Below are 23,662 nucleotides of genomic sequence, written 5' to 3'. Positions count from 1 at the left end.
ATATGAATGATGATGAATACATTGCTGGACAATAGCTAAAATTTTTGTCACACTTATTACCATATATTAGATTTGATCGATGACTTTTTGTTACGGTACAGAATATGCGTGTGGACTGATGACGTGATGAAAGACGTGAATGAAAAAGATTAATTTATCAATGTTGGTCATTTTTAACCGCTTGTTTCATCGCACCATTCCTTGGTGTCAATGTGATCTTCGCACCTTCAATCCTGATCTATTTCGTACATTACGTTGTACTTAAAATTTTAATATTCAAAAGCCAATAAGTGCGACTAATGATGCTACTTTTATATCTGGAATATTCCATAGACCATAAATAGTTCCTCTATATTAGCTTCGAAATGCCCTTTAGTCATACGGCTTCAGTAAATCAAATAGCATATGTATATATATATATATATATATATATATATATATATATATATATATATATATAGGCCGAAATTAAAGTAACAATAGAAAATATTGATTGTATAAAAATTTAAAAATTGAGAACATATTGAGAAAACAATCACTTATTATTAAATTTAATTGATTTAACAACATATTATCTTGATTAGATATAATTAAAAATAATTTAAAAGTAATCACCACACCTGATATGTAAAAATATAAATAAACGATGATAAACTTACCTGTTTTTCAGTCACTTTCGTTTCTTTAACGATGCTCTTAATGGGCTCCGAGAGTTTCTCTAGAATAGCCTCGCAGAGATTCGGGTACATCTGGTCTGCATCTTCATAAGCAACGATCTTCTCCAGACTTTCCAGATTTTCTATAATAATATTGAGCGACGCTACTGGAAGGGTAATAATGATATTAAGCAAACTCACCTTTAATATGTGTAATGGGAGTCAAAAATCTAGTTAAAGTATCGACGTCCTTGGCTAATGACGATGGCTCGGAACCACTGGAAGCGGAGTCCTTGGCGGAGTATTTACCCTCGCGAAGAACCGCCTCCGACTTTGTCAGTTCATTTTTGATCTCTTTCAGGGTTATGCAGACCTCCTGGATTATCTTCGACGGGGTTATCCTGCCGGAGGCTTTTGTCCTGTCCAGTTCTTTTTCGAGCAAGGTTATTTTCTCTACGTTGTCTAAACTTTTCTTCAATGGTTCGCTACCATGCTCCAGGATACTGTTACAAGTTTTCTGGATCAAAGTGTGCTCTCGGCCTTTCATGGCGACGCACTTTTCGACGATTCCCAAACTCTTTTGGAGATCAAATATGAGCGGCGCCAGTAGTTCCACAATGGAAATCTCAGGACTGACCGCTAGCTGAAATTGTAAAAGCGAAAATCCATTACTTTTCCTTTTTTTTTTTGAAGGGCTCCATTGTCAAAGCCCAACAATAATTTATGGAAATTTATGGTGATAAAACTTATTGTTCCAGCATATAAGAGTTGCCAAATTTAGTTTCAACCATTTAATAGTGGGGATCGATCTTAAGAGTAATGAGAAAGAAAGTATTAGGCAGCTCAATTGGTAAAAAAGCTAGATTTTAATGAAACAATATTTGTAAAAGTACTTGAGTGGCTTGTCGAAGAAACTGAAAGAATAGACGACCACATCCGCTGATTGGAAATTTAATTGCTATTTTATTCATTACAGGGCAAATCCTGAAAACCCATCCGCTTTCTAGCTAAAAGTGAATATTCACAGATACAAGTTACTGCACTGCATTTGATGACGGAGAAAGAAAAGAGAAATCGCAGAAAAACAAGGAAAATATTTCAATAAAATTTCATTTTAATATTATCTCAACAAGGTTTTTAAAAAAATTTTAGTCAAAATTATTTATGAGTAAGCGATTTTGAAATAAAATAAAAATATTTATTTGAATCAGTTTTAGTTATTCCTAAAACAATATAATATTAAAAAACATATTTATTACCGAATTATAAACTTTTAAATATATTTCACTTTATCAACTGCAATATATATGTATGAGGCTAACTCCAAAAGTATTCATCAAAAAATGTTAATATAAAATATATAATATACTAACAAACCAGACACAGACATTGCCTTTTCGTATGTTATCTTCGAATCTTCTTTTTAACAAAGAAAATGAAAATATTTAGGAGCAGTTCAGTCAAATACACATGTACAGAAGAATTGTGCATGTAATCCTAAAATTCAATTTTAGTTCTCCATTATTTTTATACTATACATAAATGGTATATTTAATTTTATTTTTAATGAATATAGAAAAACAAATTTAGAAATATGCTTCTAATAAGCTAAAAGAATTTTTTCAATAATTTCTAGTATCTTGGATTTTAATAAAAGGCTTCGAACCGCAGCAGCTGATCGAAGATTATTTCCAAGCAAGACCCTGTAGAGTATATTGAATCAATATTTGGCAATTTATGAAGCCAATCACATGTGACGAAGGTGAATATAATCTCAAAAACATCTGATCCTATTTGATCCAGACCTAGGTGATAACTAAGAGGTGATACTAATTTCTGGAGTATATAACCGAAGACTTAAAATAAAAATGATTTTTAAGAGCAGAGTATTATAAATAAACATGATTTAATAAACAAATTAGATAATCTGAAATAATATATTTATGCAACATCAAAATGAGAGGAAAAAATGTCAAAATATATAGTAATTCGAGTTAGTTTTCAGTGAATGTAAAATGTATAATAAATAAAAAGACAACATACCTCGGATCCTTCTTTTTGTTCCAAACTCTCAAACACCGTCTGGATATCTTTAATCGGTTGCGAGATACTCTTCAGGACGTCCAAGCTGCGATCAGCTGCAGCTGAAGTGGCTTTTAACGCAGATTGTGCCAGCACTTCCTCCTGCACGGTCAAAAGTTTCTCCTGTAGCACGTTCAACGCTTGCTTGAGTTCCACGACGACCTGCGTTTCTTCCTGCTTCAGCTCTTCTTCTTTGGCCTTTCGGATCTCTTGATTTATCACTAGACCTATTTCAAAATAATTAAATATGTTAAACCGAGACAGACAGTTTGTTTTAAGGTATCGTTACCATCTCCTTCTTCACCCTGTATGTCCCTTGGTATATCCGGGAACTCCATACTAACTGTGCCTCGGATGGGTTCGGATGCTGGCAATTCATCAGAACTTTGAGATACTCTAGAATGATATTGTTAGTGTGAATATAAAGGTGTTAAGTATATTAGTCGGAGATAATTTCTTATATCTCTCAAAACCGCAGATTTTTGTATGAGGTAACAAATCAGGCATAAATAACGGTGATATTTCTGGGAATTTTCAGTATATCTTCAGATATCTTAATATGGTTCCATCAGCTATCTACCGCTGCAAAAATATACTCTATCTTCGTAGTTTCTACAGGACTTTTCAATATAACATCGGCTCTATTGAAAATTTTATTGAGAAAGTTAATGAATTATTATACAACACAGCCTCAAATACGCAGACTTCTGCTCAATGACGAATGAATGTATTTGTCATAGACTTCTATAACAAAGGCGGCTTATTGGATAGGGTACAACAATAAAATACAAAAAAAACATAGTTGAAGCTTCTCCTGATGATCAACAGTGACGAAATTTGATAAATATTGCTGAAGAAATCGTGCAGTACTAACAGCAATTTAGAAGAAGACTGTCCTTGAGCACCGATGATAAATTGGATGGATGAATTGATGAGACTCTACAAATTTAAGTTATAGTAAGTAACAATTTAAGTTAAGTACACTTTGTATCAGTATTCTAATAAATTAATATCATGATCATCATCAATGTTGAATTAGCGGACCTTTAAGCAATAAAAGATAATTACAATATTTAGAGCAATTTTTATGGTCTTAGCATTATTTTGAAAATATAATAATACATATATTGGAGAAACATCGAAATATATATGTAAATAATTATTAAACAACTTAACCTAACTGTTAAATACAATGATTTTTACATTTCTTCATATAAAATAACCGTGTATTCCTTTTAGCAGCATTGAGTTACTCACAGTATACCGAAACTTATGGCTCCGTTATGTCCTAATCGACGATTTAGGTTTCAACAATTAAAAGAAGTGATGTTGAAGTAAAAAACAAAGACGGAAACAAAAGGAGGACCAAAACAGTTTGAAGACCACGAACTGCCAGACTTACTGGATGAAAACCCTACCAAAACTCTCAAACAACCTTCATGTCTCAGATGGCTAGATATTGAAGAATCAATTGTTTCCAGATGTCTATATTAGACGAAAAATATACAAAAGGAGGGAAAATGGTTACCAAGCTAAATAGACTGAAAATACCATTTCGCGTGTTTACTGTTTGTCATGTAAAATGAAAGTGTTTTCTATCAGATATTGTCACTGGCGATGACAAGTGAGTATACTGCGACAATCTCAAGTGCAAAATGTCATGGGTTATCTCAGAAAGACTATCCATATTGTCACCGTCATAATATTGTTCAAAAGACGAAAAAATAAACCACTACAAAAACCTAGAAACAGGTTTTAAATATAGGTTTGGAGGGGAGCTTGACTTTGTACCAAATTAATGACTTTGATTTGGGGGGGGGGGGGAGACTACGCTGAGATTAAGGATTAGGACTTCTCATTGAAGGATTCCGATGCTTTTGCATCCCAAGTGCCTCAGTCTCCTCTTCTTGGATCCCCTACCAGACGCACCGACAAATAGCCTACCATATTAATATAACGTATGTAAAGGATACAAAATATTTATCGACTAATATTTTAGATACTGAATAAATCAAACACAAATAAATGGTGTAAATATAAGAAGTAATGTAAGAAACAATGGTTAACTACCATCACTATTAATATTTAACATTCAAAACCTGCAATAAAAAATTTAGACCAAAACCTTACCTTCTCCTGCGTTTCTTCAATTCCTGGCTCTCGCTTACGTTCACCCTCAGGTCCGAACCGATCTCGTGAGTGGTTCTGGGCGTCAGCGGCCTGCGTTCTTCTCCTTGAAGCTGGTCGTCGTCGGGCAAGCTGGTAGTTTCGGTGATGGCGGCGACCTGGAAGGCTCTGTCGTCACCCTCGATGGGATTCCGTTCGGAGCTCAGCGCGCTCTCGAAGTCCCCGTAGCTCTCGCTGTCCAGCTCGGCGGCACCGGCCAAACTCTCATTGTTCGAATCCAACGACATGTTCTTGGACAGGCTATAGAAGGTGTTGTTCGTATTGTTGCTCTTCTGGGAGTCGGACTTTCGCGGCGGGCGTTTCGGTGCTTCGCCGCTGCTTGAGGTCAAATCGATTTTCAACTTTTCCGATGTGATCGAGGAGAGTGGGTGACCTGCGTCGTCGGTTATTGAGTAAATCTCGTCGATGTCTGCTTCGGTACGTAGATCTTCATCAGCGGTGATAAAGTACTCGTCGGATACGTCAACGAGCACTGCCTCCATAAGCAAATTTCCGGAGGTAGAGGATTCCTTGACGAATCGTAATGGTGGAAGTTCCACGATGTTATGTTCTGGAAATAGAGTTGAATAAGAACAAAATGTAAATGTTTTTATGTTGTTTTCGACGATTTTTAATCACTTAATATGGACGAAAAAATGATATATAGCACTAGAATAAGAAGCACACTCAAAAAGGCTAACAATTAAAAGTAAAGACAAAATGAGAATTCAACAAAAGCGTGTGAATCAAAAAAGTCTAAAAAAAACAAAGAAGCATATAATTATTTAAAATTGAGAGCTAATGTTAAAGAGAAAAGTATGGATAAATAATTACTCTAAAAGGATAAAAAAAAACTGACCGATATTTCAAAGTTGAAGAAGACCCACACAGAACAGAAGTGGATTGAGGCCACACCTGTGTCTGCTATATTTACGACACTTGCCTGCATTCAATGAAAATGTTGTTGCTATATTTGTAGATGACATTGCTATCCTAGATATTGAAGATAACAACACTGAATCAACCGAAAAGTTACAAACTTACATCAAAATAAATAATAAAAATCAAACTGACTGATTCTTACACTGAACTACTTCCGATTTTTCATTAATTAGTTACAAATTAGTTCAGCAACAATATTACATACCAATATGTGATAATTTTAGATAAAAAATATCTGAAAAAGAGCCTTTGAAATTTGAGGTTTTCCCTCGATTTCCCCGAATTCTGCCATCAGATTCTGACTTGGCTTCAATGGGACCACCTCGGAAGTACACTCTTTCGAATAAAAATTTTTTAGATTATTAAAAAAGAATTTTGAAAATCGGCCCATAATAGACGGATAAATCGGCGAACATACATTAAATAAAATATACAGCCGAACATAGAACCTCCTGCTTTTTTTAAGTCGGTTAAAAATAAATCAGTGCATATTGATTTCACCAAGAAAAGAATCAAACACAAGCCAGTGTATATAAATCTCGTATGGAAATAAAGCCAAATATCTTGTCACCGCCATTCATGTTAAACTCAGGTGGAACTCACATATTAAGAAAAACTGTGAAAAACTCAAGTAAAAAAATGTACTGATTATTAGGTAGATATTCATCACCACCAGTATATAATAAGCAAAACGTTTATTTATTTGCCCTCCAAAAACCAGTGTAGATTTATAGTGTTCAACTTTGGGATCGTATCAGCCAAACCAATAGAAATATCATACAAAGATTCCAAAACACGTTCTGCGAGGTATTGTTGATGCTCAGGGGTACATTCGTTGCAACAATCTCCATAAGGACCGGAAGGTAAATACTCGATAACATTATCAAGAACTGTGCCCAAAGACGTGCACAGATATCCTACCAGAACATCAATATTGAGGTTCTTCAGTTCCTAGAAAACAATACCACAGCCAGAAGAGAGAGAGTAAAACCATTTGCACTAGTTTAGTGAAGTTATAAGTAAAACTCAGTGCACATCAAAAAAAGTGGCATATATGCCCCGAAAATGTCCAAAGTGTATCGTAGAATAAGTACATTTTAATTGTTAAAATCGTAGCAAATTAGGACAAGAACAAATATATTATTAGTGTTAATTTAGTAGTTTAGTTATACTGCTGTTAAATAAGTCTGACGGCACCAAAAAAGGGCAGTTGCTCGAAAAATTAATGAAATGAACATTAGAAAATCACACCGTCCCGTTAAATCTGAAAGTATGGTGTTCGTTAAAAGAAATATAAAAAAATCATAAAGCTTGTTAAAATAGCCTCCAAAAATCAGCTAAATTTGAAAGATATATTAGTATGGAATGCTATTAAAGGACAGAAACTGCTAATAGGGCGCTAATTGAATTTCTAGTGGGATTACTGATTTCTAGATGTATTGTGATATGATTGTTATATAAATATTGTGAAGACATTGAGAGCCATTAAAACATAAATGTAATTAAAAGTAAAAAATATGTGAATTAAAACAAATTATGAAACTGATAATAAATCACCCAATCAACTAACCTGATACATGTTCAGACAGTTGTTCTGCATACATCTCGACGATTTGAAGGGCTTCATCTTCAGTCAAGTCAGGCGTTTCATACAGTGATACGGACACCTCTTTGCCATCGAAAGAGAAGGAAACTTCACCGGTACCCAGGGTTAAAGATTGGTCACCAGCAGTATCGTACATCTGAGAAGTTCGTTCTTCGTGTATGGTGGACAAAGATGGCTGCCTCGCCAGTTCGATCCGTTGCTGTCTATTTTTCTGATCTTCGTAGCCAAGCAGCGAGGCTGAGCTAGCCACTACGCCCATGCAATTTCTAGCCTCGCAAGTGTAAGTTCCTGTAAAGAAACAGTACCATAAAATGCTTGGAGGTTAATAATGTGCTTCAAGTTTAACAGGATAGGCATCATCTAGACTTCTATGTAAAATATTTAAGAAAAAATAAAAGTATATTAGAGTAATGGAATAAAACAATATAAAGTGTAAAGTAGTTCAAAGTTTTAGTTCCAAGAAATAATTTAGGAATAACTAAAAGGCTGTAAAGAAAATTAATATATAAATAATAATGACTTCAATAGTAATACAATACAAAAATGCAGAATTATTTGGAGTAGCTTATAATGTTTGTTATATTTTTATATTTTATTGACTTAATAACAAAGGCTTCAAATTTAACAAAGCGTTCCAAGGTTTGATTCTGACCGCTGATTCAAACCTATCAAAATATTAAAATAACAAGCACCAAAGAAAAAATCTCGTCAATTGCATTACAAATGATGCACACTTGTATTGAATACGATGCTTCAATATCCTAATATTGACATTAGAGTATTTCAAGATTTATTATACATCTTTTGATATTTAAGTTTTCTAACTTATCCACCCTTATATATACGCCTAACTAAGATATTAACAGTAATGACTCAATAGCTATAGAATGATACAAAAATACACATTTCTAGAACATTATGTAAAAAAACATTCAAATACATTGCTTCAAGTTAAATAAAGCGCTTCAAGGTTAAGAAAATGATTTAAACATCCACAGGACATTTCTTAATCACTACAATCTGGTTTTACCTTTATTTTCTTACGAAATATTTGTTATAAATTATATAAGTATATCGAAATACTAAAATAATATATATGAAAGTTTATAGTGTCTACCTTTCATATAACATAAAAATATAAAATTATGAAACGAAAAATTGTAAAAAAGGCTACAAGTTTTTTTTATAAGTCGTAAAATATTAGATATTTAAGTTTTAACTGTACCAAATAACAAAAGTAATAGTTTTAAATCCGCTTACCGAGACAGCAGGTCCCATCTTCTCCAGACGTGATCCTGTGTATGTCCCCTGGTTTCAGTTCAACCCCATCCTTGTACCACTTCAGAACTGGTTGAGGTATACCAATGACTTTACACTCCAAGTTCACAGCGCCCTCCTACAAGTTGTGAATTAGTATTTTCCTATTGATGTTAACTCTAAAGTACAACCTCAGAAAGCACTGCTCTGAGACACTCCAAGAACTTGGGTTTCTTGAAATGTTTCGGTATAATAAGCCTGAGGAAACAGGAGGTGACTGAGTGACCGAACTCGTTGGTGGCCACGCACTTCCACTCGGCTTGATCGTTGAACTCCAGCTGTCTTATTTCCAGATGGCACACGCCCAAGTTCTCGCGATTGATGAAATATTTTTCTGGGTCTATGTCAATGGGTTGATCGTCACGGTACCACATGAGAGAGGATACGGGTGTTGTTACGCTAACTGGATAAAAAATAGGGTTTAGCTGTAGGAATTCCAAAGAGACTTCAATATCTCACCGTTCACAGTAAATCTAAAAGGTTCGTTGATTCTCGCTTCGGTACTCTTCAGTCCTAGGAGGAACTTGGGAGCCTGGCTGGCGGAGATTAACTGAGCTCGTTCCTCGTCGCTCAACTGGCTCTCGATATCCTCCACTGTGAGCTCGGCAGAGCTTCGGGCTTCGCCCATACAGTTTTTCGCTATGCAGCAATAAGAACCTAAAACAAATCATTTTCATTCACCGCCATCTTCACTAACCACCTCTACGAACCCAAAGAGTTGGTTCCAGTCAACTGATAAACATCTCCAGGTTTCAGTTCCTGTCCATCTTTAAACCACCTGAGCAGAGGCGTGGGAGATCCGACCACCTTGCACTCGAACGACACCAAACCTTCTTCGGTTAGTACCGCCTTCAAGGTGTCGAGGAATCGCGGCTTCTTGAAGTGCTTGGGTACTGGAATACAAAAGACGTAACTATAGTGGTAGCAAGCTTAAAATCTCCAACTTACTGATCATTTTTACATCGCAGGTGGAGATAGAAATAGCTCCTTCGCTACTAGTCGCCACTACCTTCCATTCACCTTGGTCTTCGGCTTCAGTAGGTCTCACCTCCAACATGTAACCTCCTATTCCATCGGCCAGCATCTTATATCTATTGAAGAAATGGGAAGTCTTTTTTTCGAAAATCAACAGAGTCTTACATCTTACCTAGAATTTGGAGACTGGTCGTCAACTTTTCCTTGAGAATTATACCAAGCGATGTTCTTGGGCCAGGGAGGAACAGTCACTAGAAAAATATATGTCGTGAATAAATCGATATATTCCATGGATTGCCGTTTTACCTTGGCACGATAATGTCAAGGGGTCTCCTATTTTAATTTCTTCATCATTTAAATCTCGTGTAAAAGTCGGGGGAGGTCCAGTAGGTATTGGACTGAAAAAAAAGTTTTATAAAATGTATTAAAATTGAATTCTCAAAATACTACACCCAGCTAAATACAATTATATATTAAAAACGAGATTATAGACGAGTATATACAAGGTCGTTCAAGTAGTTTTGTCGCTCACTTAGAAAAACATGACTTTATTATACACAACTGTACCCCAAAATTTGTTCAGTTCCACAGATAAAATAACCCCTTAATATGGGTATAATGAAATATAAGAAAAGTCAGAAGTTAAAGAGAGGTACGTCTGGCAAATGGGGTATTTGATTGATTGTTTGATTGACAATTTGTGCTTTAATTCATTGTTTTAGCGCTGATTGTTTTCTCCTCAATAACAAGACATTTTATCCTATTTTTAATATTCGTTAACTCCCTATTTTGATTTAGAAACATGATAATATAACGTCACGTCAATGTTCATTCAATATTTATACGAATATGTTTAAATTATGTAATCCAACACTCTACTGTTCTGAATGAAAAGTCTTTTCAAAATCATAAACTAAATTACTGAAAAGCAGCAAATATGCAAATCATTTGATAGATCTGCATGGATATCTACAATTGTTCATTAAAATGTAGTAATCTTTTTAGAAACGCCATTTCTTATCTAACGCAGAACATATTGAGTCATATATTATATGTTCTGCTACCTAATCTGTGCATATAACTTCTCCAACATGGTAGAATAACCCCAAACAGATTTTCTTTAATTTGGATATGTTAAATATTATATATATTTGATATTTCGATAAATCAGTTTTCAGTTTAATAGACTTAAGTATGGAATGGGATCTATCTTAGAGATCCATAACATTCTAATCTTGCCATGCCAACGACGGAATGAAGTTTGATTGTGTTGTTGGAAATAGTATTGCATCTTTTCTCTTAATCATTTTACCTATATTCTTGAATTCATTCATAAATCAACTCATATTTCCTTTATTTAAAAATTTGAATGAGCTCTATCAAAAACTTACAAAGCACTTACACAACCAGCTTTGAATTCAATCATACAATTTTAATGTTTGTACTATTGTCGCAACATCGCTATAGTTATTTTATTTAAAAAACTATCACTTATAAAATAAAACAGAATAACTTTAAAATCATAACCCTTGTACTGCAACAATACAAAACAAGGCAAACCATATAAAAATTATATACTATAAGAACTGCGAATTAATCATAATGATTCTTGTCATAAAACTAAAGTATTATGCTCTAACTAAAAAGAGTATTTTAATAAATTCAGCATCACTGCTTCATATTTTCTGATTTAAACGAAATCATGATTTGAACTTCTTCAAATATTTCAGTTGATTAGTGCGTTCTTGACCAACTATCAAAATCATCATTAAATTTAAACTCATTTGTATGATAGAGCAACGCTAACCTGGTGTAATATGACTCAAGATAATAGCGAGAGATTAAATTATTACTTTGAGAAAGCTCAATAAATGCAACCAATGATGGCTGATTACATGAAAAAATACAAAAAGAAGTATTAAAGCTACTAACTGCTAATATAAAAAAAGATACAGCATCCAATTGCTTCAAGAATTATATAACACGACTGCATAAATTTGGATCGGTGAAGACAGATCGAAGAAGAGAAGTTGCACGAAACAGACCTTGATCAGTGATTATTTTAAAACAGATAAATAATAAATACAAAAACTGTAATTATTAACCTGTTTTTTTTAATATATTGTCACACCAAGATTCACAAATAACAATGTGCATGTATCAATATAACATTTTAAACATTAATTTCCTGAATCAACAGTGAAGCTAAAATAGCAAAATTACAAATTATGACAATTTAACTATACTATTTTTGAAGAACAATCAGTCATATTCAACCGAGAATGGAAAGCGCTTCGCTATCTAAATAAATATGGAAAAGATCTTAGGAGTCAAAGTAAAGTGATCGATAAGCTCAATGATGAACTTAAAATTGTTTACTTTGAGTTTGTCGATTAGAGCGAAGACTAAGTTTATTTACCACCGAGTACTCAATTTTCAACTTTACAAAAAAGGACGTCCCAACTTTAATACTTGAAGAGGGGTTCCAAAGATTCCAGGGGATTTCTACTGTTTTCCGCGAAGTTTTTGAAATTCTTATATTGTGCTTGTGGTCTTACAGCCACAATTTTGTAAAACTATGAGAATATATTTTCTTTTATTCTGAACAACTGTTTATTAACACAACATATACATAACATCCGTATTAGCTAAAGACTTTTCTACCAACTAAGGTTGTTTGGACTAGACCTATTGCCTAACTTGACCCTTGCCATTAAGTCTCTCCAATCTGGTTACGGGGTGGTTAATATATCGAATTTTACACTAGTCCAGGAATTGTTACAATTATTTTTTTTATTACTCTTTGTAATTCCACAATCTGCCCTATTGGCAATAAGTATTTTTTATGTCTATATTATATATACATGGCATGCAGAAAATCACTTCATTAAGCAATATTCTGTATAAAATATTATCTTAATTAATTAGTTTTATTCTAAAGCTTATTCTAAAGTCTACATATGTCCAGTAATCGGATCAGGTGGTGTTAAACTTTTAGTCTACGCACTTCACTATCACGTCGCATATTTAGCTGATTAGCGAGTACATTGGGATGCACTGACACTCTTTCGAAGTATTTCACACAAACACGTTGAAATACACTCGTTATAGGTTCTAGAGTAATATTGCATTGTATCACTATTTGAAATATAGTACGAAGCATCAACAATGGCACGCAACACCTTATTTTGGAACCGTTGAATGATGGATATATTAGATTTGCTGGCGGTACCCCATAGTTGGATTCCATATGACCAAATAGGCTTGAGTATAGACTCATACAGCAATACCTTGTTATCTAATGATAACTTGGATTTGCGCCCGATGAAACAATACATTTGATATAATTTAAGTCCAAGTTGTTTTCGTTTAGAGAGTATGTGCTTCTTCCAGGTTAGGCGTCGATCTAAGTGTATACCAAGATATTTAACATGCTCTGCTTGGGGGAGTTGCCGATGATTGATATTCACTGGTGGACATGTTCTTTTACGCAGTGTAAACGTTACATGCGTGGATTTTGTTTCATTGGCTTTAACCACATGCCCATTCATGTCTTCAACCATAATTGTATTTGCTCCAGGTGAGTTGATCTATCTTGAACCCCACATTAAATGTTTTGCATTGTAGTCTTCTCCGGCTATAAATCTATTACCTAGCCTACTGAAGAATTCTTGAAAGTGTTCTGCCTTGTTGTTATGTTTGGGTGAGCAATAAATCGCAGACATTGTTAATGGTCCATGGACTTCCTCTATGATTATACTGATGGCTTGCACGTGGTTTTTGCGGAATTTTTCTTTTTCGAAATGCTTTTTATCATCTCGAATGATTATGACTGTACCCCCATGTGCTTTATCATCAGATGATTTGTATGATAAAGTTTAATTGGGAATTTTCAAATAATGTTTGCCCGTAAAATGTGTTTCGGAAACCATCATAACGTCAATATTTTGTTCAGTTACGAACATTTTCAGAACCCTGGCGTGTTGTTGGAGCCCATTGGCATTCCAGAGGATGATTTTGTAGCTAATGGTTTCAGGCATTAGGCAAGTTTGCTGACAACGGTTGTGAGTAGACCAAGCATCGTACTTATTTGATCCATTAGTTTGGCCATCATGTTTTCTAATCTAGAAATGTTGCTGCTAGTTTCAGTAGGTTGTGAAGTGGTTTCTCGATTTTGTGCCGAACCATTTTCAACCATTTGGGAATAAGTTATGCCTGGTTGACTTGGTCTGGTGGGTAGACTGGTAGGTGTCGATTGTTTTTGTTGCTGTTGATGCCTTTTTTCTCTTAAGGCAGGATAGAGTTTCTGCTGTAATTGCTTATGAACTGCGCAACCCTTGTAGTTCGCTGGATGATTTCCGTTACGGTTAGCACATTTCAATTTTTCATCGCGAAATTTACGAGATAAATCTCCTGTTTTGTGTTCTCCTGCACATTTTACGCATCTATATGATTTGCAACAGTAAGTCTTTGTATGCCCGTGCATTTGACACCTCGTGCATTGTGATATAATTCTTTTTGTATGTGGTGGTTCGCATTTAAAAATATTATTTTCCAATTTGGTGATTTCATAGGCAGAGGTTTTTTTGTCGTGTTATGTCGTATATTGTGAACATTTACGACCTCGTGGCCTTTTCAGCTAACACGAATTTAAATGTTCTCTCGGATTTTGGCCTTAATGTATGGTATTGGGTGTTTCTTTCATCTAGTTCTTTTACAAGAATTTTAAAGTGATCCGCTTCGAACAATTGGATTTTAATTGTTTCATAGCTCACTGTTTTAATTGTGTAGTTCGTAGTAATGGTTTTCAATAGGTCATGGATGTGTTTTATTACGCCTACCTTACAGACTGTTATTGGTGGAGGTTTGGAACAACTTTTTCTGGGCTTGGTTGTATATTCTCTTCAATTTCTTGCGACATGTTGCTAAAGCTGTTTTTTGTCTCTATTGGTTTCTGTAACCAACAGTCACTGATTCTTATTTTTTTTCCTCGCGATTTCTTCTTCTGGGCTTCTCAATCGTTTTTTGTTAATGACTGTAGTCCATTCTGTTTCTGGAGTTTGCGTTATTGCTGATTGTTCTAATCTTATACCGTAGTGTGTAAGTGATTTGGTTGAATCGCTGTGGTTTGCCATTTTTAGAGTGTTAATATTTTATTTTATTTACTTCCAAAGATAAAAAAATAAAATAAATACATTGTTTATTTCACGCACTTCATTTTTCACTCAAGTATTATTTTTTGTACTAGTATTTGACTAGTACTATAAATGAATTTCTTTTATTTTTTAGTAAAATTGAATTTCAAAAGGACTGTTGTAAAATAAGATAAAATAATTTTAAAACACTAATAAAAATGAAATGCAGTCTTTTTGTCTGGTAACGTAAACACGTATTCACTACACTTTAGGTCCACTGAGAGATGGATGGCCGCATCTGTTCACATTCATTTAAATAACCGTAATAGAATACTGGGTTTTTTTAAAGAAAGGTATCTTTCTAGAGCTTGGAGCGTATTGCAAATACGCCTTCACCCTACGAAGGTTGGAACCGATTTTAAAATTATAACAAATATGAAATATATCCACCACTGTCGGGATTTAAACTTACGACCATCGCAGAAATTGTAATTTCCTTAACTACTACAGCTACCAAGCTGGTATTTCATTTATTTTAAACTATTCTATACACGTTATACACACAGAGACAGAAGTTCCTGATGCAATAAATGTTACATCATCAAAATCAGTTTACAGTTCTAATATATATACAAATGTTTTATATTCCTATAAAAATAAACTGCTTTGTTTAATAAAGTTGTTTGTGACACGAGTTACATGAATTATAAAGAAAACTGTTAGAAACCCATCCTTCTGCACTACATGTCAGCTAACTGAACACAAATCTGCTAACACCACCGATAGACAGACAATCGCTGGCTCTTGTCCTAATGGACATTTACTAATTCACTGCATTGGAGCCAAGCCAATTAAACGCAAATATTATGTCGTAATAAACGGACACTATCACTGACCTTCCGGAAAGTCTCGTTTTTCCCTCTCCGGCACCGCTATCCACCACATGGACTCGGGACGTGGAGGTAGCGGTGCCCATGCAGTTGGTCGCCTCGCACACGTACGTGCCCAAGGAGGTAGGGTCGTCGTTGGGATCCACAGTCAGAGCGAACACGTCGCCCGGTCGAATTTCTTTTCCGTCCTTGAACCTGCATAAAAAATATGAGAGTTTTCTTGTTTATACGATCGTGAGGAGGCTTACCATCGAAGTAGAGGCGTGGGAACACCGACTACTTTGCATTCCAGGGCCACCGTACCCTGATCGGTGAGGATTGCTTTGAGGTCCTCGATAAATTCAGGTGCTTTATAAGTTTTAGGCACTGAAAATAAATGAAAATATTAACGAAAACCTCATTAAAAATTTTAGTGAACATTAACAAAAAATAACAAGAAATTAAAATCATTAATCATAGTTTCTAATATACCTGCAAGTAAATTTTGTTCGTAAATGTTCACTCAACTCAATTTTACTCAACCCAAATGATAGCTCAAAGGTTTGTAGCTTAGCAACAGATATTTTCAGAATTACGGAAGAATATTCAAGAATTATTTCAAAAAAATTCAAAAATATAGAACATGGCTATTAACCCGCATATGTTGAAATGTGTGACACATACACATACAAAGGTCAACATATAATCAGGAAGCAACTTTTAAAATTGCAAAACCACTGCAAAACAGTACGGCCAATAACTGAGTAGACCGAGTGAATGAGTTCATCAAAATATGTTTTTTTTATGACATGTTTACCCTAGTACAATGACCTGACATGCCTAGTACAATCTTAATTATAAATTAATTTATTACTACATTTCATTTGTACTTGGATTAATTCATAAGCAAGACGATTCCTCGATAATAAAATTATTTTTAGTTTACACAGTTTACACTAAAGGTATACCCTTTATATAACTTCGTATGGTTTGCTTCGCTTCAATCTTTCGACATCCTGGGCGCTGTCCAGCAGTTGTATTGCTTCCACATTAGTATGATTTAGTAATCTTCTAGTTACATAGCGATAGACATTGGTAATCAATCGAAGTTGATAGTTGATATGAATTTTAGTGTGACCCCATATTTGCATCACATAGGTTCAAAATTGGCTTTATAATTGTATTATATATCAAGCTCTTTGATTTTAGATCAAGTTGAGAGTAACTTCTGACCAAACAGTACAGTTGTTTTATTTTTGTTCTAATGTGTTTTGGTTTTTGTCTAACATGCTGTTTCCAATTTAAGCTACCGTCAATATGGATTCCGAAGTATTTAGCTGAATCTGCTTGAGGAATCGGGCATCCATTGAGTGATATAATTAGGTTTTTATTATATCGCCGCAATGCAACATTAATATGAATAGATTTGAAGCTATTATGTTGGATTTTCCAATCTTCCAATCAGTCCATTTGTACATTTTCTGCACTGCCACTCGTACTTTTTCTAATGCCCTAGGCAGAAATATGTCCTCTTTTGCCATAATAATTGCATCGTCACCAAAGGTTCCAAGTAGCGTTTCTTTTGTTGTTGGGATGTCAGCAGTGTAGAGCAGATACAGGAGAGGTCCTTAGACGCTACCTTGTGGAACTCCAACAGAAATAGTTTTAAGCTTCGAGAACACGATTTTGTGCGAGACTCTAAATTTTCCTCCAGCGGTTGACAATAGTTATGCGGTAACAATTTGCACATCTTACAGATTCGATTATATTTAATATGAAATTAAATTTCGCCTGATATTTTGAATATTTTACACATTTTTTTATCAATTCGTACCCTTCATTATCAATATTATTTACAAAATTACCACTTTTAAATACTTAAAAACACCATCAATAGCTAGAATATGATAGAGAAGCATTGCTATAAAGTTCAATGGAGGAATTAAGCTTAATTAAACAGAAAACTGAGAAAGCTACCAAATTTGATAGTGTGGAAATTTGTTTAGGCGTCTAATGTATTTATGTTTGGTTTTTATATGAATCAGATTATATGTTTGATCTATTTGTGACTACAAGAAAATACTCGAGATACATATGCATTGGTTCGGAACATTTAGATAAGCAAATTTCTAAGATCCTGTAAGAGGTTGTAAACAAATTAGATGTGAAACCAGGCGTATCTGGCACCAAAGAAGACACTAGATATAAGCAGAGTGCAGACGAAATACATTAACACTTCAACCACTTGAAAGTCCTCTGATAGTGTAAATGAACCTTGATCTAATAATGATATTTGGAAAACTGTGGGCAAGGTGAATCTCAGGGAATTTTTGAGTATTTATATTTTTTATCGAGACAAGAAATTCATCATTCACACATCATCATTAGATAATTCTTTACCTCCTTAGAAACAGTTACCAATCAGGTTGTGAAAAGAAGTGTTACGCTGGTCTACATTCTCAGTACAAGGTACAGAAGGGATGAGCAATGGGGGATAAAATGTGATGTATCCGACTAATTAGGCACGAGTAACTACAGAGTCGTCAACAGAATTATATACAGTCTTCATTAAACAGAACATTTAAATACTTGGTCAAGGGAGCGCACAGATGATCCCACTTTGACAATTCAACACTAAGAAAGTTCTGAAGAACAGCAATGTATACTAAAAAGAGAACGAAATAAATTGGAAGAACACTTGGAAGAATACGGACGAGCAGCAACTACTTAATACTCAATTAAATATATTGCAACAGCAGGTTTCGGCAGATGCTTTTAATAGGTGCGTTGCGTCAGCTGAAACATTTCTCAATAAATATTTAACAAAAGTTAACTCACCTGAACAGTTGCATCAAGAAAAAGATATAGTAGTGAACAGAACAGCTATTAGGAAAGTTGAGAACTTCAGAATAAACTCTCAATAGCCCATCAATTAGAAGACAAAGCTAATTCTCAAATAAGGCCGAAAACGGAAGTTTCAGTGTTATCAGCTGAAAAACATGTTGAAGTATTTCTAAATTCGAGGCTCTAAACGCCATTACTAATCGCAATAGAGCATTAAAGCAAGAGTGAAATGATTTATGGGCTAAAATTACAACGATGAAAGAAATTGTTATTTAATGACTAAAGCAGATCAATGACAGACAGGCAATATATTTTTAAAAGGAGTATGTACAAGATGGAGACAGAGAGTCAGTCAGTTAGTCAGAGAAAGCAGACAGAACAAGTCTAGAAGACTAGAAAAAACTTCAAACAGAAAGGGAAACTTTGACTAAACAACTTACTGTAAAACGAGAAAATAATACTAAGCTTCGATAATAATATATTGAGACCGAATAATCTCAAACTCGAAAAACAGTTGAAATCACTTAATACTCAAAGTCGAATCAGAATGGAAAACTTAAATGGGGAAAAATGAAGAAAAATAAATTAACACAATTGGCAGAAAAATGCATATAGTAGGTACAAATTAACAATAAATTAACGGAAGAAAATCGTCTACTTAGAGGATACAGTGCTGAAAAAGAACTAACTATAACTGATGTAAGAAATAACTTCACTCAAGTTGCAAAGAAATATAGAAAACAGTACGAAGACCAAGTTGACCAGATCCAAGACCAAGTCAAGGATAATCCACCTGATGTCAAGGAAATCGTAGTTTTATTGTAAATAAAGTTGTTTTAACTTTTATTTAAAAAAATAACGACAAAATGAATTGAACAATATCCTATAGTATAATTTGTAATGTTCCTCCTAAATTGCTTCCTATAAATCCTATAAACAAATTTATAGTGGTCCTGCCTTGTATTGCTAAGCAATATACATACCTAAGACATTCAGGTGGCAATTGGAAGTAACTGAACCCATGGCATTTCGAGCGAGGCAGGCCCATCTTCCGGAGTCGTCAGTAGTCACTGGAGCGACATCCACACAATAGAAACTGCCTTCGTTCACGAAGCGGTATCGTTCGCTTTCGTTGACTTGTTCTTCGTTTTTCAACCATTTTATCTGAAAAAAAAATCCACGAATTATTAATACTCAGTCTATTATGTTAAGTTTTGGCGAGCGTACGATTTTGAAACACTGAAGGACTGCCAAAAAGGATTAATAATTGGATAGCTGTTAAACCAACGTCGTTTTAACGACACAATATCGCCATGTTGTCCATTAATATCAAATCTTCTCCATACCAAATCTTCTCAATAAATGCCTTTTTAAAATTAAAGAATTATCAGAATTAATGCAAGCATTAATAGCGCAGTGAAAACAATTCCGAGAAAATAATTCCTCAAATTTTACCACTATTAGATGAATTAATGACTAAACATATTTATGACACTTTATTCTGGCATATATCTCCAGGCTCATGACGCTTTTGTCAAAATATATCATTTAATTGATTAGTTATTTCTTTTAGGAGGATAGTTCTTCAAGAATCTCAATGAAAAATAACACAAAAATTGAAAGAGTTCAATAAATAACAAGCAAAATAAATGACATGCAAAATGCTCATACAGAGCATGACTCGACAGTATCGTAAATTAATATGCATACAAAGGTACATAAACTGTTGATACAAAATTTAAGAGTAATAAATAAACTATTATATACAAATCAGCGGATGTTTACAAGTTAAAATTTGAAAAGCTCGTATTGACTGGAAATATTTACATAACTTTGCATTTTAAAACAGTACTTATATATACTTCTTATTCGAAGGTGCCAATGGAAATGAAGAATATAATAATTTTAGATTTGACTTATAATATTATATGTCATTGGGGAAGAAATATTAATTACAATTCCAATTAATTTTAGATTTCTTATGCTCAATACCATATGTATTTTAAAGGATTAAAGGGAATTCAATCGGATTAAAGTAATAGTTTCTATGATTAGTAGTTAATAAATTAATTAACAATCTAATTGAAATAGTATTTTTGAATTTAAAAATGAAATCTGGACAATAAATGCCTAATACACCCATGCATATACCGACAAATATGGTTATTGAATTCAAACGACTTCAATGTATAACATTTTAACCAAAGATTTCAAGAAGGTTTACCATTACAAGAAGGGTACACGGCTTAGTGGAAAAATGTATCCGGCTAGGTCTACTCAAAGACTTCGAAGGCTCTTATAAAATCATTTCTTACAAACTCAATGAAAATTAAGAATTGCTTTGTGTGATAACGATATCTCAACCTTGCTAGAACCTTATGCCTCTTGAAGTTTTCCCAGTTACGAGTACCTTTCCTTACTAAAAGTAGAGATCATGGATCAGCTGATAGTCTTAACCTTGTCCATGACCTTAATATACCTTGTCCATTTTCTGCAAGTATCCCTGACTAGCGATCAAGAAATGGTTGAAGAATATCTTTAATTTTTGGAATGCCATCATTAAAAATATCATTATTGTTTATTCTCCAATATATCTATATATTAATTTTTTAAATATCGAAGGAGATATATCGATATTTTTCTCCACAGTTGACGTCCGTACTCTAGTAAACAATTACGTTAAAATATCTTTAATATAAGGGATCCCGATAGAGAAAAATGATAGGAGAAAATGTCGATATTTTTATTTACCGATATTTTCCGATAGTAAACTATTTTATTGCATTCTGTATCTCCTTCGTTGTGGGACACGTCAAATTGCTTAGACCTACAACCCACAGATTGGCCAAACAAAGAGCACTGTTCGCATGGCCTGCTTAAGTTGTATAAAGACTTTTGTTATTGAAGAAAAGTACGCAACAATATTTCAAACATTACCCACAACAATATAAATTAGGATATTAATATGAAAAATATAATCTCGGCAAATCTATACCAGTGTAAAAACTAATATATAATATAAATACTAATATAAATACTAATATATAAAACTAAAATATTTACTGTCAAAAATCCAGTTAAGCATCTATAAGATACATAAAAGGCTGAAATGTCAATGGATCCTTGTTTTATGTAATATTGCACGGTTACACTACATTTACTTATACTACTTATAATAACTAAAATGTACGGTGCTTTGTATGAGTTTTATAAATTGATGTTATTAATTGGTATACATTCATAGTTCAATTTGGTGTGTTTGAAACAAAACGTCAAACTTGAGTCACGTAGAGAGAAAACATGTGTATACAATCAGCCAGATTTATGTTGTATTAAACAATACGCTACATTTTATATTATTACATTACTAAATATTTACAGAGTGGCTTGAGTTGTGGCAGAGCATAGTTCCCAGCATTATACGAAGAGAGAATATAAAAGAACTGGATATTCAATATCACTCAACAGGTCTATTTTCTTGCTTTTCGAAACCCTTCATCAATTTTGATATTATTTTGATCTTCTCGAAGCTTATTTCATCACCTCTACATTATAGGTGTGAAAAATAATTATATTTTTGAGCTATTGTTAGATTAAAACGAATTGGACTCGGAATCTTCACGATTTTCACCCTTGTGCTGAAGAAAACCTAACCAACAATGCAAAATTTGCAAAATAAAATTTCTTCTGAATCAAGAACTTTATTATTTATTCTTCATCTGATAATAATTTAATACAAGAAGATAGTGACAACGATATTCAACAATCAATTACTATGTATTATAGACATAAAAATCAATTCAAATATTCTAAAAATCCATCAGATACCTTCCTTGTAGAGTAGGTCCAGATTACAAAAAATAAAAGAATATATAGAAAGTAACAAAACGAAAGGGACCTACAGATTCTTCTCAAAATGAATGACGAAAAAAGGTAGATGTTAATTATGTGGTCAAGAGCGATAAATACCTTAAATTCATCTGTAAATGATATGTAAAAAGAAAAATTTTATAGCAACTGCCAAACTTAGTATAGTGACTAAGACTGATATAATATTATAGATTTAGACATGTCATTTTCTTTGTCTATAATTGATCTCATAAAGAATTATTTTGTTAACGGAAAGATACGTAAACCCCGTGATATACTAAGTTTTATTTTAGTTTTTTTTTATTATACAACATGGCAAAGTCAGCTTGAAATATATTATCATTTGACAATGTTTTCGTTAATAAATTTAATTTGTATTTTATTTAAAACTGGTGTGAATACAATATTAAACAATTAATATTTAGTTCAAATTACGTTTTTAATTTAAAGGGACATGAAACCACGAATGCAGTTGTGTTGATCCAAATACCTCCGTTTGAAGGTTAAAAAAGGGAGGAAAGTATCTGAAGTATCTCAAAATTGAAAAATTCCAGAGATGCGAAAAATAAAGTGGCTCAAATAATTTTGTAAAAAAATTAATGATAAAATTGTCCAAACATGAAACCTTTTTTTTCTACACAAATATTAGGCCCATAAATTAATTTCATTTCGAAACATTTTTTTTAATCTGAAACCTTATTTGGAAAAATCGGTACAATTTATTTTATTCGACATACATTGTCTATGAATAGCTGCTACATTCTTTCCATCTTTGAGGTAACTTGCGGATTTCATTTCGAAAGAACGATGTTTTGAGGCCATCCACCCATCAACACATTTGGTATTTTCATAAGAAGTGAATAAGTAGTAATCAGAAGGAGCAAGGTCTGGAGAATACTGCGTTTGGGGTAGCACTTTGACAGCCCGTTTTAATATGTCCAAGTATATTTTCACCGATTTTGCAACATGTGGTCGAGCGTTGTAATGCTGAAGAATAACATTGTTGTGTCTTTGATCGTATTCCTATCATTTTTCGCGCAATGCTCGGTCCAAACCCATCAATTATTAAATGTGTCGGAGAGATAAATGAGTAAAACCGTTAATTATATTTCTAAACTTCTAATAGTAATTTCCCAAAATACTGCTTTTGTAATATCTGCATTTTAATAGCTTTATCACGGCATTTTGGTCTCTCCGGCA

General features: G+C 33.6%; 1 protein-coding gene across 7 annotated transcripts in view; it reads right to left on the bottom strand.

Annotated features, from left to right (window-relative positions):
* LOC143203428 (uncharacterized) overlaps window positions 1-23,662 on the bottom strand; it is a 242,113-nt gene that overhangs the window by 171,011 nt on the left and 47,440 nt on the right. For all 7 annotated transcript variants that reach the window (XM_076415549.1, XM_076415553.1, XM_076415552.1 and 4 more), the window contains exons 5-20: window positions 19,576-19,756; window positions 16,018-16,135; window positions 15,776-15,964; window positions 10,051-10,142; window positions 9,917-9,995; window positions 9,718-9,860; window positions 9,480-9,662; window positions 9,229-9,426; window positions 8,901-9,172; window positions 8,713-8,848; window positions 7,417-7,740; window positions 4,869-5,475; window positions 3,028-3,134; window positions 2,700-2,965; window positions 858-1,299; window positions 660-799 (exon numbers count right to left, since the gene is read on the bottom strand). In XM_076415549.1, coding sequence (XP_076271664.1) covers window positions 660-799; window positions 858-1,299; window positions 2,700-2,965; window positions 3,028-3,134; window positions 4,869-5,475; window positions 7,417-7,740; window positions 8,713-8,848; window positions 8,901-9,172; window positions 9,229-9,426; window positions 9,480-9,662; window positions 9,718-9,860; window positions 9,917-9,995; window positions 10,051-10,142; window positions 15,776-15,964; window positions 16,018-16,135; window positions 19,576-19,756 — 3,477 coding nt within the window. The remainder of the gene's footprint in view (window positions 1-659; window positions 800-857; window positions 1,300-2,699; window positions 2,966-3,027; window positions 3,135-4,868; window positions 5,476-7,416; window positions 7,741-8,712; window positions 8,849-8,900; window positions 9,173-9,228; window positions 9,427-9,479; window positions 9,663-9,717; window positions 9,861-9,916; window positions 9,996-10,050; window positions 10,143-15,775; window positions 15,965-16,017; window positions 16,136-19,575; window positions 19,757-23,662) is intronic.

The sequence above is a fragment of the Rhynchophorus ferrugineus genome, unplaced genomic scaffold (assembly GCF_030347505.1).
Source record: "Rhynchophorus ferrugineus isolate W39M unplaced genomic scaffold, kcgeb_rfMv2 rfM10, whole genome shotgun sequence".
Taxonomy (NCBI): domain Eukaryota; kingdom Metazoa; phylum Arthropoda; class Insecta; order Coleoptera; family Curculionidae; genus Rhynchophorus; species Rhynchophorus ferrugineus.
Note: the sequence above shows the minus strand (reverse complement) of the source record. Positions and strands in the feature narration are given on the sequence as shown.